General features: G+C 48.0%; 1 protein-coding gene across 3 annotated transcripts in view; it reads left to right on the top strand.

The window, feature by feature from the left end:
- Positions 1–8,561: 8,561 nt before the first annotated feature.
- The window catches only part of LOC116949356 (protein bicaudal D homolog 2-like), an 89,875-nt gene continuing 83,061 nt past the window's right edge, over positions 8,562–15,375 (top strand). Inside the window, exon 1 of one of the 3 annotated variants that reach the window (XM_032966579.2) lies at positions 8,562–10,164. In XM_032966579.2, coding sequence (XP_032822470.2) covers positions 9,700–10,164 — 465 coding nt within the window. In that variant the 5' untranslated portion in view covers positions 8,562–9,699. The remainder of the gene's footprint in view (positions 10,165–15,375) is intronic. The other 2 variants (XM_032966580.2, XR_012946044.1) reach the window with 2 other exon arrangements.

Below are 15,375 nucleotides of genomic sequence, written 5' to 3'. Positions count from 1 at the left end.
CAAGTACATCATCGGATGCGGATTTAACTTTCGTCTTCACCAATGATAAGCGAGTACAATGGGCGACTGTTGACGATGTGTTCCATTGTGTGAAGTTCGTCTGCACAGCTGCAGTTGCGGATCGTCCTGTAATCATTGCCAATCGTGCATCGGACATGGTTCACATGGCCCTGGTCTCGTTTATGATCGCCCACTACCGCCAGGATGAAGCAAAGCGAAGAGGTTCGGCCATAGGATCTTCAAATAGGCTCTTATGTTTGACGTCTGCGCCGCCCCCAAATGGGTGAGGTCTGTGTATTTGCTAGTACCATCACGTTTCTACGTGTTGCAGTGTGTAAAGGTATGCGTTTGCATCATACATCAATTGCATTCGGGGCTAATGGAAAGGTTTGTTAAAATTGCAAAACAAGATGTCGTTTTGTGGGTTGCTTGGGGTGTTTTTTTAACTTAAAGAGTAAAGTAGAGAAACAGTAACCTTGTTTTAAACGACAAAATGGATATATAATGTCATAAAACGCAACAACAATGTTTAAACGAAGATTTTCAATCGGTGTATTCTGCCGTATGGGACACGTGGGTATATGCACACGTCTGTCTCCATATAGCTCTGCAATTTATAGATTTATGACGGAGACCGTCTGCTTATTTATTTTACTTATATCTGCCACGACTACCCGATGTTTTATTTTGTGGAAATATATGGATCGGAAGCAATCAATTTGAAAAATAACTTGAAATGTGCAAGGAAGCGAGGGGCTGAAGCGTGCTTGCATATACACTTCGACAGAAACGGGAGCACATTTATCAGGTAACAAACTAAAATAAGGCTTGCTCGTATTGACTTGAGAAATGTGGACTTGGGGGATGGACACATCGCCAGGAGGGCTGCTAGCCAATTGACGAGACTGGTGATGGAATGACAACCAAAGACGAGGATGTTCCCAAAAGCACGATCATTGCGGAGGTGAGCGATTGCCTCGTTTAATGTGCAGTAGGGGATTGTGGCATCGTAGGACTGTGAGGGATGGCCACAGCACGCGGAGGCCTTTATCCGGCCGTGCATAAACCACGGTTGCTGATGGTGATAGCATCGTTGCAGCTGAGCTGGAGCTACGAGTTAAAACATTGTAGGGGGTAAGATATGACGAGGGTTTGTCCGCTGCCTTTACAGGCGGCGAGGGACAGTTATTGTTGATGCGCTATCGGCAATAAACGTGTGCCGCACGTCAAAGGGGTTGAAGGGTTGTGATAACGGACCTTGATACTGGGATTTAACAAGCTTGCGTCCGTCCCAATCGATGTAAATCTCGGTTGACCTCAAGTGATCGCTGATCACAGGGCAGTTCTTGGATGGGGCTCACCCTGGGTATGTAGCGATGCATCCCATTAAAATCCAATGTTGCGCTCAGTACTTGCCTTTGACTCGCATGTGAGACTGGTATTTCCATTCAAATGTAATTGCATGCCTCCTGCCTTCGACAGCCACGAGAGGCGCCGCAATGTTCACGTGACACAAAAATGTGTTCTTGAATCGAGTAGCGACTGTAAATCGTGAAGATCCATAATAAAGTTATTTTTTAGGGTTAGATCGCGTTAATATCAATGTGTCGTGAAGCCGCCACCACCCGACACAGCCAATTAGCAAGATTTGTCCCGTAAAGAAAACGTGCCAATCAGTTACTACATCAGCAGCACAACGGTGTGTTGGAGAGTAAATCCACGATATTTAGAATTTGAGTACTGTGACGTTTCGCTAGTGTTTACAGCCAGCGTCATCCGACTATTTGCCAACTGTGTGAAGAAGTTATCCTGTTTCGGTCTCAAATGGCTTAGGTGTTAAACAAATGTGATGATTCATCATCGTTGCAGGCCTTGCTCCCATCCGTGTCTGATCCACCAACCCCACGGGGGGGGGGGGTTACATATGTGCATCGCCACCGCAAGTGGCTCGCGGAGCGACGAGTTTTTCTCGCCACGTGGAGGCAAGTAACCACGTTCGCGCACGTGATCCCAAAGAGCTATTGTCCGAAAACGTGACCGAGCAACAAGTGGGACACGGATAATCGCAATTAATTTAACAGCACTGCCCGAAAAAGGAGAAAATAGAAATTTGACAACGTGCCTGTTATGCCCCTTTCTTCATTGCACCTCTGCTCTGAAATATATCTCTGTTGTGAGGAAGGGCCGTTGTCCGAAACGTCGCCTATTAAATATCTATTTTCCTTTTTGGGCAGTGTTATTGACGATTGTGCTGAGCTGTTGTTATTCCCGTGCTTATGCAACGCCTCCCACTCGGCATCACTACGGTTTGTGGGATTAATCAATGCATTCACTTGTGCCATGACAGCTTTAATTTCAGCACATTTACATGTGGTGGATGGTGGTGGGGGGGAGGAGAGCGGCGAATGAACTGGGGGGAATTAAGGATTGCAAATTATGGAAACAAGAGTTGGCTACCATCGAGTGAAATAAACCTTGTGGGGGCAATGCTGGCGCGTGAGATCGGAGGCAATGCCATGTAGCGTGCGTGTTGTGTTCAGTCAGCACTTCGCCGTCAGATGCTGCAAAGCGAGGCAATTAGCATGCACTGCCCTTCATCTGTGCAGCTTAATGTGCAGTAATCTCGATTTCCCCTTGATCAAATTTGGCCACTTAACACGTGTCAGCCAAAGTAACCTAAACCATACAATTGCCTTTTATAGCCTTAAACATAAGCGATGCGACATTACAGTCCATTGTTAAACCATGTGTAAATGTAAGCTAAACACCCATATATATCTTATAAGTAATATACAGTATGTGTGTATGTAATTTAATGGGGAGCGGTAGTGTAGCTGTTAGCGCGCTGCGCGACGAACCTGGCCACCGGAGTTCGATTCCACGGCCAACACGAGTGACGATTATCTGAACCGGTCCTGGGCCTCCCCTAGGTCGACTCAGCCTCAAATGAGTACCTGGTGCGGTGCGTAAAAACATCGTCACTCGGGAGACAAAGGCGGCCGGGCGTGGTGTTGGCCACCCACCCCCTCGTGTGCCGTCCTGGACTTCACAGGTGCTCGCTAACAGCACTTTCCCCTACAGTCTGTTAAGGCTGTAACTGAATACATCAGCATTATCGGTCATGATCGATCCACTGCTGGATGAAGGCCTACCAAAGCCGCCGCCATCGATCACGATAGTAATGGTAATTTAACGCACAAAGGCAACAAATCACATCCGTCGTTATAACTGTCTTAGAATAAAACTGACGTTTCAGGCAATGCCCCTTCTTAAGAGCAGAGTAACAGTTCTGGTGTTGTTATTATTACAAACCTTCCCCCACCCCCAGCTATGGAATTAGGTGCGACGTTTCGGGTCGCGGTCTGATTATCATCTCGTTTTTAACTTCCTCGTATTGTTCGTTGGTCTCCTTTGTACAATTTATTGACGAGCCTGTTTGCCCGTCCTAGGACGGAAGCTGTAATATTTACGAAAAAATTGAGCATAATTGTATATTTTGTGTAAATGTAATGGCAGTGATTCTTGCACAAAACTAGTCATAAAACACTTCACTACACTTCTAGATTTAAAGCTTTCGTGACTGCTAGGATCCATACTCTTTGGTTCTATTGGGTAAAGTCACGTAGGTAAAAAACAAAATAACAAAAATCACGACGTTTCGGCCACAACACAAGCGGCCTTCATCAGGTGAAGGGACGATACTGTCTGGAGGACAGCGCTGGAGCGAACAAAGCCACGCTCAGATCGCGACCTTTAAGCTGTGTGAGAAGAAACAAAGCGCCTTGACAAAGGAATTAGCATATAATTTAGCATTGAAATGGCTCATTGAAATAGCTAAGTTAAAGTATACACATCCGCAGAGGCACCCCTTGACAAAGGAATTAGCATAGAATTTAGCATTGAAATAGCTGAGTGATTAGCTTGTAACTGGTCACAGAAATAGCTATGTTAAAGTCAGAGCATATACATTCACCGAGGCACCTAGTACAAATCAAACAGGAGAATTTAGCGAAACACAACCACGCCCAGACCGGTGTGCGAGCAAACAAGGTGCCCTGCAAAGAAATTAGCATAAAAATTAGCATTTGATTGGCCGATTTTAGAAAAGAGGTGGTGTACGTGCCGGTGGACTTGCCGTTTGGCGCGGGGGGGGGGGGAGTTTACCTATTGATGGTGTGAAAAGGGAATTTATAAGAGCTGCGAAAGTTTGGGGTACCACTACTTGAAAAATATACTGTACCATTGAAATTAGTTTAATGTTTAGTTCGATTTAGAACATCTTTCCAATGGTTGCTTAATTTGAAACCATCTTCTCGGTTGAAATTGTGTCTGTGTTTGTAGATCTGAATTGCCTCGTGAACAAATCTCTGATAAAAACCCGTGGGTTTGCAAAGAACCTTGGTATCGGAGAAAATTATATCGTGATCACCCACAGCGTTGTAACAGTGATCAGCCACGGCAGAAGAATTCGTTTTGCCGTGTTTCAAATCTGATTTGTGCTCGCGAATTCGATCAGAGACATGTCGTTTTGTCTCCCCGATATAGCAATCACCGCAGGTACAACTCAATTTGTATACCCCGGGGTACTGTAAGTCAGGAATGACATCCTTCACGGATGGGATCAGATCACGAATTTTGTGTACTGTATTGAACCGGACCTGGATCTTGTGTTTGTTTAGAATTTTGGAAATCTTTTTAGTAACGCCTGCTATATATGGTAGTGTGATGGTTTTGACCAGAGTATCAAGTGGTTCAAATTCACTGCTCTGATACTTTATTCGCTTCTGCTTTCGGTCGCTGGGGTTGAAAGAAATTTGAATTCGATACAATATCAGGGAAATCACCGAGAATTGTCTATATTACCATAATGTAGAAGCATTAATTAGACTTACCTTTTGTCTCAAGTGCTGAAGAAATAAATCAAGACACCAAATCCACTTTGTTGCAGCGTAGAATTATTTATTAGATTCACTTTTCAATAAAGAAACGTCAAACTTAAAGCAAATTTGCTAAAAGAATATTTCCACTCGACCGCGTGAGCTTAAAAATCCACCTGCTTATGAATATTAATGAAGGGGGTGTGGCATGTGGAGTGACATCACGCGCGTTACACACAGACATTCTTGGCTCATTATAGTCGTAATGCCATTAGCCTACATTTAACACAGGCATACAAGTTACACAAATCGCCAGTAACCCATGCGCTTACGTTCAATGCACATATCCGTATTAGCTTAAGTATCGATTATAATCGATACATTGTAGAGCAATAGTTCTTAACCTTTGGTTCTCAATCGTAAAAACAAGTTTTATGTTAATACATAGGTTTCATGAAACAACGTAGTTGTAATTACGTGCCCGTGCTTCATTTGTTTCTATGATTTACCTTCGAAGAAAATCTGACCACGTCTAGCTACTCCCAGAAAGGGCATCTCGCACCCAGGTGAAAGAACCACAGAGTTGTTGAGTGACGACTCTTCCAGAACCCAGAGCGCATTCTCAGGGGGTGATACACACCACCTGGCTACCTCGCCGCGCCACACCTACAACTTCTGGTGGCCCGTCACGCATACGAACCAGGCTCAGACGCGATCCGCTTCCGACATCCGACTATATCGAGCGCATTTCAGGGCGATTTCGGTCAGCAACACAGTCCAGGCAAACATTTGCAAACGTCTTGACGGGAACCTACATACTCTTTGGTTCTATTCGGTAAAGTCACGTAAAAAACAACAAAAAATAAAAAAAATTCACGACGTTTCGGCCACAACACAAGTGGCCTTCATTAGGTGAAGGGACCAGACTGTCTAGAGGACAGCGCTGGAGTGTCTGGTCCCTTCACCTGATGAAGGCCACTTGTGTTGTGGCCGAAACGTCGTGAATTTTTTATTTTTTGTTTTTTACGTGACTTTACCGAATAGAACCAAAGAGTATGGATCCTTGCAGTCACGAAAGCTTCAAATCGGGAACCTACATGTTGCGGGGAGCCTTCGTCATCCAGAAGTGGATTAACAAACAAGCCGTATGGGACGGGGGGGGGCTATATTGAGTCACCACATCAAGAAGCCACGTGCGAATGGGAGAACGAGGGGCTAGGCGGCAGGGGTGGGGAACGCCCGGCCCGCGGGCCGTATAAGGCCCGCGAAATCATTTGGTGTGGCCCTGCCAAGGCAACCGCAGGCGGGACTCGAAATTCAACAAATCTAGGAGCAAACTTGGAAAAGCAGTTGCGAGTAGCAACATCATCAATACCAGCTAACATCATCACACGCCTCACCAAAGAGAAGCAGTTCCAGCCATCACACTAGGGGCGAGTTAAATGTTTGACCAAATATAACAGGCTCATTTTTAAGTTGATAATTTTGTGTGGCCCGCGAATGACGTTAGAAATGTCCAAATGGCCCTTGGCAGAACAAAAAAAGGTTCCGCACCCCTGGGCTAGGGCACTGTGGGCGCCGTGTGAGTGGACAACAAGCGCTCGGTTGAGACTCCACGTGGCGGCGGTGTTTGTGCGCGCGTCACAAGTGCCATTGCGTGAATGGGCGATCAAAGTTGCGCGCGCGGTCTGGCGTGGCACTGTTGCTGTGCCATTGGACCCGGCGTCCCGTCAAAGACCCACGTCTGATCGCTTTGCGCCGCGTTATGTCGCCGAAGATCGCGGCACACCCTTAACACCTGCTTACCCTGTGAAACCCACCAAGAGAGGAATTGTTCATAATTTCCTTTGATGGCAACGTTGATCGCGACCGTCTTATTTCGTAGACCAGGGACGTGCGGTCAGGGGAGGCAGGGTTAGGCAGAGCCTCACCTGTCATACTCCAATGGAAAAATAGCTGTTACGAAAAGTAAAAAAAAATTTAATGAAAATTAAGATTTTTCCATTGATCTGTGTTATAAATGTCATTTCTGTACGATTCCAATCATTGTTATAGTCAAAATCGCCAAATTTGCGAAGCTCCGTTGCAAATACAGGAAGAGACGAGAGGTGAGGCAGCGACGAGCTCAGCCTCCCCTCTGATTGCACAACCCCTCAGTAACTGGATGGAGCGCGGGCAATAAGCACGTGCCTGTTACTATCTCAGTATGTCACCAATGTAATGTTTGTAGACCCCTTCATTTAATTGTCTCGCCTTCCATACTCCAGGTAACTTATTTCACGTATATGTATAAAGATATTTAGGCTCGCTGGTCTCGTCATGAAACTGCAATGAAAAAGCACCAGGGGAGGCAGCCATCACATCTGCCTCACTGATGGGGGCGTGTTAGACACGTCCCCCTCCGTGAGGCCACGCCCCCCTCCGTGAGGCCACGCCCCCCTCAGTGTGTGAATCTGGCTCTGACACTAGCCAGTGCCTCCCCAGCCATTGACCTCACCTCACGACACTGTCGTTAGACCCTCTTCATCTTGTTAGATGTCGCCGTTGAGCTTGAAAAGCCTTCCTTGGATGGGTCGCCCCAACGTGCAATTACACGGGTGCTTAAAGCTGCCGATGGCCGACGTGCCGCGCAGCAGAGGGCAGTGTGCTGCAACATTCATTATTGTACCGCACAACGTTCCCAAGTCTATGCTCCCCAAACTTTCACGCATGCGCACCGATCGCCGCGGTGAAAAAACGACTTTACCAGCTGCATATTTTGAACAGGCAGGCAATTATATCAGAGAGCTAATTAGACATCGTGATTCGTTGACTACGTGAGTATAATTATGTACTGTATTTCCACGTGTAGGCCTAAATATATCTGAATCATTTTTGTTTACAGTTTCTATGTACAGTAAACACGCTAAATTTTTTAATTATAAAAGTTTTATTTTGGAAATCCTCGTCATAAGAATGGGGAATTTCCACCACTGAGTCTGGGCTGCACAGAAAAGAAGCACTGGGAATAATTTTCACGTTGTGACTTATGCTCAAAAACGTTATGAAGTTCCGTTGCAAACATTAAATCCAGTATACGCTTCTACCATGTACAGTACTGCACATTGACATTACTGGAGGAAGGAAGGGCATTCCTTTAGCCTTGTACAAGGTGATTATTTTTAACTCGCCCTGAAAACATTTCCAAACCCGTTAATACAGAATAGGCTTGAGGAACAAGATAAGCCCTCTAAACGCTGCGAATTGGGCTGGCAGACGGCGAATGATATATAATCTTGCAGCAAGGGAAATTCATGTTTTCTGGGCCACGCACTTTTTAATATATACAAAATTTGACTTCCAGCCATTCTAAATCCACGAATGGAAAATAAATGCCTCGCCATACAATGTCGGTCATGAATGTGTTGTGTTGTTGTGCCACCATCCATCAGGGTTGGTGACGAGTGAGTAGAACAAGGCCTGTCTTAGAATTATCACGCGCCCCTGTTGTTTAGCCGGAGCCGTCGGGTTCGAAGCACGGTGGGCTAACCACTTTTGTTTCTCTCGGCGCAGTGACTTCTCTCTCTCTCTCCCTCTTCCCCAAAATAAAAAGGAAGGAGACCTCCCACCTTCCCCCCTCCCCGCCACCACCACCACCATCATCTCCCCGCAACGACCCTCTCCAAATCCAAATCTCCACAATCTTTCCCTGTGCAATGTGCCTCTCTGAGCCAATGCTGCTGTAGCCGGCAGCTGACGTGTCACCACCAGAGCCGCAAAGTCTCTGCACCCACACACTCTGGCATGTTGGGAGAGAGGCGGGGGGGGGGGAGGCCCAGCCATGACATCACCAAAGGAATAGGCATCTGTGCAGCCAAGAAACCGGGGGCGTTAGCAGGCGCAGACTCCTCCTCATCCTCCCCCCCTCGCCGTCAACCGGCTCTGCACTGCGCTACGCTCCTCGCCGCGAGGGCGGCGCGCACAGATGGCGACGCGCGTGGCGGGGAGGGATTTCCACGCTGCTCCCCGTTCTTCACCATCGCCTTCCTCGCCCTCCTCCTCGCGCCCCCTTAAAGCGAGATGAAGGCAAGGCGCTCGGCTCGCCCGGCCAGCGAGGAGAGAGAAGGGGGAGCGAGCGGCGAGGGGAGCGAACGAGGAGCGGAATAGGACAGCGGAGGGGTTGTGTCCGAAGCGTGCGCGCCACTTCACGACGGTGTTCTCCGGTCGCGTAAACGCCGCAAAGCAACGGAGCGGGTGGCTCGACTGACGGACGGACTGCGCTAGCGGATACAACAACACATACATACACACATACATACACACACACATACACACACACGCGCGCGCGCATAGATACTGCATAACCCAAAAACCAAACGCATAGTCGCAAACACTTAAGCACACGTCTAAAAAAAACACGCACAACCACAACAACCATACACTGTCACAGCTAGAAACACCCACCACATCATATGCACACTCATACACACTCACAGCTCTAAACATCCAGCACACCACACACACATACACAACTATAAACGCCGACCACAGAACACACACAAACAAAACACAAACACCCATCTTGCACACGCGCAAACACTCAAGGACACAACACACACATACATAGCCACACACACACATGCGCAGTCCTGTGTGCTCCTGTAGTAGGACACAGCAGTTGAAGGTTGAGACGCTGCAGCAAGGAGCGAGTCTGTCATTCGGCGTGACTGAATCAGAGATTATTAGATCAACAGAGAGAACGGGGTGGGAGGGTGTGAGAGAGAGAGAAACTGGGCTCTTCCCGGCGTCACCCGTGGCGTGACATCCAAGAGGGTCCTGCACCATGGATAGCACCGCAGTGGCCAACTGCGCTCAGGACGTAACCGTCTTGTGCCGAACGACTGCCGGAGGCCACGGAGACGAAACGATGTGCAGTGGCTTCTCACCGTCGAGCTCCTGCCGTTCCACCACCTCGTCCTACTCATCCCTATCGTCGTCGTCGTCGTCTTCATCATCGTCGTCGACATCGTCACCCAAGGCTTCATCCTCTTGCTCGTCTCCCTGCGCCGGCGCGGACATCGGCGGCGACGCGTCGCGCGGACGGGCCGCGATGGAGGAGGGCGAGAGCTGGCTCCTCGGCGAGGTGGATAGGTTGAGTCGGGAGCTGGCGGAGACGAGCAAGCAGAAGATCCAGGCTGCCGAGTACGGCCTGGTCGTGCTGGAGGAGAAGCAGATCCTGCAGCAGCAACACGACGAGCTGGAGCAGGCGTGCGAAGTCATGCGCAAGGAACTGCAGATCCTCAAGGAGGTGGGTGCACGCTTCCGTGGCTGTGTGTTGACCAAAAATCAGAATTCTGCGTCTATACTGGGGGAATCTGATGAGCTATAAAGCTCTTTTTTCACAGATGTCTAGTCAGAATTAGAATACGGAATTTATACTGGAGGAATCCGATGAGCTATAAAGCTTTATTTTCACATGTTTAGTCTTGAATCAGAATACGGAATTTTAACTGGAGAAATCCGATGAGCTGTAAAGCTCTTTTTCTCACAGATGTCTAGTCTTGAATCAGAATACGGAATTTTAACTGGAGAAATCCGATGAGCTGTAAAGTTATTTTTCTCACAGATGTCTAGTCTTGAATCAGAATACGGAATTTTAACTGGGGGAATCCGATGAGCTGTAAAGCTCCATTTTTCACAGATGTCCAGTAGACATCTGTGTGTGTGTGTTGGGTGTCCTTTGATTAAGAGACTGATGGTCTTGAGGGGGGATCTTTAACATAATCGTGAGCCATGGTCTATCCACTGATGGATGGAGAATGAAGAGCTACCTACAAACGCAGTCGCCCTCCCTCACGGGCCTCCGGTGCCACAATCAATTATTTCACTCCTGCACGCGAACCCATTAATCTCATTTCGCCATCTCCGAGGAGGTTGGTCCTCTCGGGCGCGCTGGTTCCATTCCCCGGGCTGACATTTTGTCACCAGACTATCCCGCCCAGGTCAATGCGATGTCTCTGTGATTTGCGTTTTTTTTTTTTACCCCCAGATCCGCGTGTCCCTCTTTCCTGTCTGTGTAATTCCTCCACGCTGCTTCTTTTTCGGAGCACTTTTTTTTTTCAAGATTTCTTTCCATTCGTTTGTCATCGTTCATGGCCTCTTGGCCTGGTCTTCAACGTGATCTGTCAATATTGTTACCAAGGTTCGCTCGGATAGCCTTAACAGACTTTTGGGACAGTTTGCGAGCAACTGTTAAGGCCGAAATGGCACACGAGGGGGTGGGTGGCCAGCACCACGCCCGACCGCCTTTGTCTCCCCAGTGGCGATGTTTACACACCGCACCAGGTACTCATTTGAGGTTGAGTCGACCTAGGGGTGGCCCAGCACCGATTCAGATAAACGTCACTGGTGTTGGCCGTGAGCTGGAATCAAACTGGGGTTCGCCTGTTTCGTAGCGCAGCGCGCTCACCGCTACACTACCGCTCCCCATACGCAAATACACACACACGCACGTCCACCCCACACAGCGTTTACACACCGCACCAGGGTTCTCATTTAATGCTGAGTCTACCTACGAGAGCGCCAGGACCCGGGTTCAGATACCCCCCCCTCCCCCGTCCCTACCCCCCGCCCCTACTGTTATTGTTCGTGAGCGGGAATCGAACTCGGGTTCGAAGCTCAGGGCGCGCTAACTCCGCTACCTACACCTGTGTTTACCTGTAGGCGCGTGCGCGTCTGTTTGGTGTGGCTGCACACCTGGGCAGTGAAATCCCCAGCGCGTGCACACACACACACTCCATCCCGCATTGCGGCTGCGGGTCATGATTAGCATTCTCAAATGACTGCGTCGCCAATGTGGTCTTTTTGTGTACCTCGTTTGTGTTTGGCGAAATGCGCCGAGCCGAATGGTTGATACGAGGTTGAATATTGCCCTACAGCATGAAATCAGACTCATAAGAACTGGAAAAAATCAGTCCAGATATATTTGCTTGAATGAATTATTCCGGAATGCATTATGTGTCTCTCCGTTTACATAATATACAAATGGCTGTTGGAAATGTTTTGTGAAAAATCGCCTTTTATGAAACAGTTTTACATAATGTTTAAACTACTTGTGCATATATACCCTGGCCATATATGCATTGTTTAATGTCAATCTATTTAGAGTACAATTACGTCCATTGCCAATGTGAATTACAGTTCGTATGTACCTGTTTACACAATAATGTCCAGCCATTAATCGATACGATATTTCTGTCGTGAATGTGGAGGAAGAAGGGAGGGGGGGGGGGGTATTTGACCATACTTCACCACGTAGGTCAAGGCAGGTTGGTGGTGGGGGGGCGTCAACCAATTCTGATATCACTCGCCACAGATGTGAGTCGAGTTCACAGGGTTCATATAAGAATGCGCCAATCAGAGCTTCCACAGCTCCTCCTGTGTACACAATCCACGATAAAAGTGGCATCTCAACAGAGGGCCGGGAGTGGGTGCTGACGGATATCTGATGTACAGCGCCACGACCAATGGGGAGAGGGGAGGGCGGGAGGTATGGGGGGGGGAGCTGGATCGGCCACTGAACGGCACAGAGGGTCCGTATGTGATGGCTTGCGAAGAGTAAGGTTCATTCCTTTCCTCTGCCAAAAAAAACACCGCGGCACTCCAAGGACGTCTCTTGTGGCATGCCGGTCGCGGAGCAGATTACCCCTATAATGCGTGTCCGCTGTGTTGTTTTGCCTATCCATCTCGTGCCATCATCGCAACTGGATGTTAGTGTTGTCCACGACACACGCTTTACACCTCTCGGGATCTTCAACGTCTTGTGTGGCGCATGCCATGTATTATCCACACGCACGCGGTGCGTATGGATGCAGTACATGCATATATAAAGACTAATATGCCTCGCCGTGCCACGCGGCGTTTTCTTTTAAGAAACTCCTCAATTGGGATGTCTGCCCACTCCACGAATAAACTCTGTTGAATTGAAAATCAACATCCAACAGCATCGACGTACAGCCGAAGTTTTAAGTTAGACTAAAACACATTTGACATGCATATGCAGACACATCAGGGTGGGCTGCGTATGTCATTAACCCAGAATGCTCCTCGCCAGTGCACAATGTATGTTGAACTTCTTTCGCACCGTACGTAGCCAACCGTGCCAAATGTGCAATAAATTTGGTATGCAAATTACCTCCGTGTGACCATATACAGTACCTATCGAGGTGGCGAGATCATTATTACCAGTGCCGATGATGGCAGCAAACCTTATCCCCCTCCCCACCTTATGCTAGGATCCCTCAGCTGTCACAGAGTAGACACCTGACCCCTAAAGTCTGTTCTCGATGCACGTCTGCATCGAGTCCCAGTGATATATCTGAACCGGTCCTGTGTGCTCCCCCTCCCCATCCACCTCCACTTCATCAACTCTGACTGACCAGCGTGGTGAAGTATGGTCAAAGAACAACCACGGTGTGGTTGAGGCCTTCGTCCAGCAGTGGCATGACATAGAGATGTAAATGAATGTATTTACATCTTTGAAGCTAAGCAGGTGTTGGACCTGGATAGTTCTTGGATGGGTGACCACCATGCTTAATACATGTATTTATGCATACCAATTATTGTTGTACTGTACTATGCTAAAACGTCTACGCTCTCGGCATTCGTCAACCCCATGACCAACGCGGTGGTTCATGGTCAGATAAGCCCCACTACCTGCACGGCATGGGGTCGTGCAGTAGGAGTACTTGTACACGCACCTGAGTATTGACAAATGTGTCTGTGTTATACGTTGATGTGCAATACAACAGTGTCCTGCATGTATGTACGTTGGACTTCTTTCGCACCGTACGTAGCCGCCAACCGTGCTAATCGGAGGTGCTGTTCGTGATTGGAACACGAGTGCCAAGATGTTGCAGCACAGTGCTGACTCTCTCGTCAGATAATTATAATCCTCCGTACGACGCTCCGCACCTCCGATTAGCACGGTTGGCTTTGTATGGTGCGAAAGAAGTTCAACATACAAAGTGTACATACGACCTGCACTCATTCTGTCGAGGCGGACAGGTTAAGGTGAACATGACACTTGTGCGAATGTGTAACTGCATTGTCAGTAGGATTGCAAGTGTGTGTGCGGCTGCAAAGGGGCCGTCCATAAATGACGTCACGCACCTAGGAGGGGGGGGGGGTCAGACATTTGTGACGATGTGTAACGAGGGGGGGGGGGGGGTTGAGAAATGTGACGTCACATCAAAATGCGCAACTTTAAATAAATATAGACAACACATTCTACTTAATTTAATAGACTTTTTAATAAATGTTTTCTCCTACAACATCAGAGTGCAGCGCCACGTTAAATTCGCACTACAATGATAATAATTTAAAGCGATTTGAAGCGTGTTTTATATGTTTTGGGGGGGGGCAGAGCTTTGTGACGTCATATTTGAGGGAGGGGGGGGGTCTGACTTTTTGTGACGCCGTGTGAGGGAGGGGGGGTCAAAAATCGCGTGACGTCATTTATGGACGGCCCCTAAGTGTCAGAGGGTCACGTGACCATCTGCTGTTGTGCTTACATTCTAAATGCCTGCGCGATGACTCTTCAGCTTTCAGAGGGAAAGGAATCTTCCTTGCCAAATAACATTTCCGCACATGCGGTCGTCCACCTAATTTTTCCAAGCAAGACGGATAATCAGCCGTGCTTCGATGTGTAATTTGGCAACCGTACGATTTAACCCAATGCTTATTACCGCTAACTGGATGTGACAGTTGAAAATGGGTGGGCTTTTTAACCATCCGAAACCCCATCTTCCCCCGATCGTCTGTGTAATGACCTTACTTTGGTATGAATAGACGCATAATCAAGTTCAGATTTTTCAAAATAACTGCAACCTGCCCTCGTTTGCCACCATCTCATTAATTTGTTTCCCGAGATATGGCAGTACTGTAAAAAAAAAAACCCTTCCGTGTTTATACTTGTGTGTCCCTTCAACAATTATATCCGTTTTGCCGAGCGATTTTTTTCTTCGCGCGTGATGACCTTTTTGTTTTCTCGCATTTATCTTGAAAGAGGAGTATATTTTTCCAACGAGTGCACGTCGCCTGACGGGGCCCCGCGCATCGCAAACATGGGGACACCGACAGAGAAGATTGAACCCTGTAGAGCAGGCAAAGAAAGCACGTGCATGTGAGCTGCTTGGAAATGGCACCGGCTGACAGAAAGAGGAAACCGGGAATGAGAAAATAAACGCGTAATGAGAGACGCCTAAATTGACTTTGGAAGCCACTTTTAAATCAGGATTGAAAACTAAAGTCTTTAGAACTGCTTTTTGTTTACTTTTATTGTCGGTACCTCCTCCCCGCCGTACCTACGATTAGCATGGTTGGCTATGTACGGTGCGAAAGACGTTCGACACACGTACGTACACATAAGACTGTGAAGTAAAGTAAACGGGCTTGGGCAGGACGCCTCACTCGATGGGGCGACCACCGGCGGTCGAGACTAACGACAGAGTGACAGCCA

The sequence above is a fragment of the Petromyzon marinus genome, chromosome 36 (assembly GCF_048934315.1).
Source record: "Petromyzon marinus isolate PM22_M1 ecotype Great Lakes invasive population chromosome 36, UKy_Petmar_22M1.pri1.0, whole genome shotgun sequence".
Lineage (NCBI taxonomy): Eukaryota > Metazoa > Chordata > Hyperoartia > Petromyzontiformes > Petromyzontidae > Petromyzon > Petromyzon marinus.
This window is presented reverse-complemented; position numbering and strand designations above follow the sequence as displayed.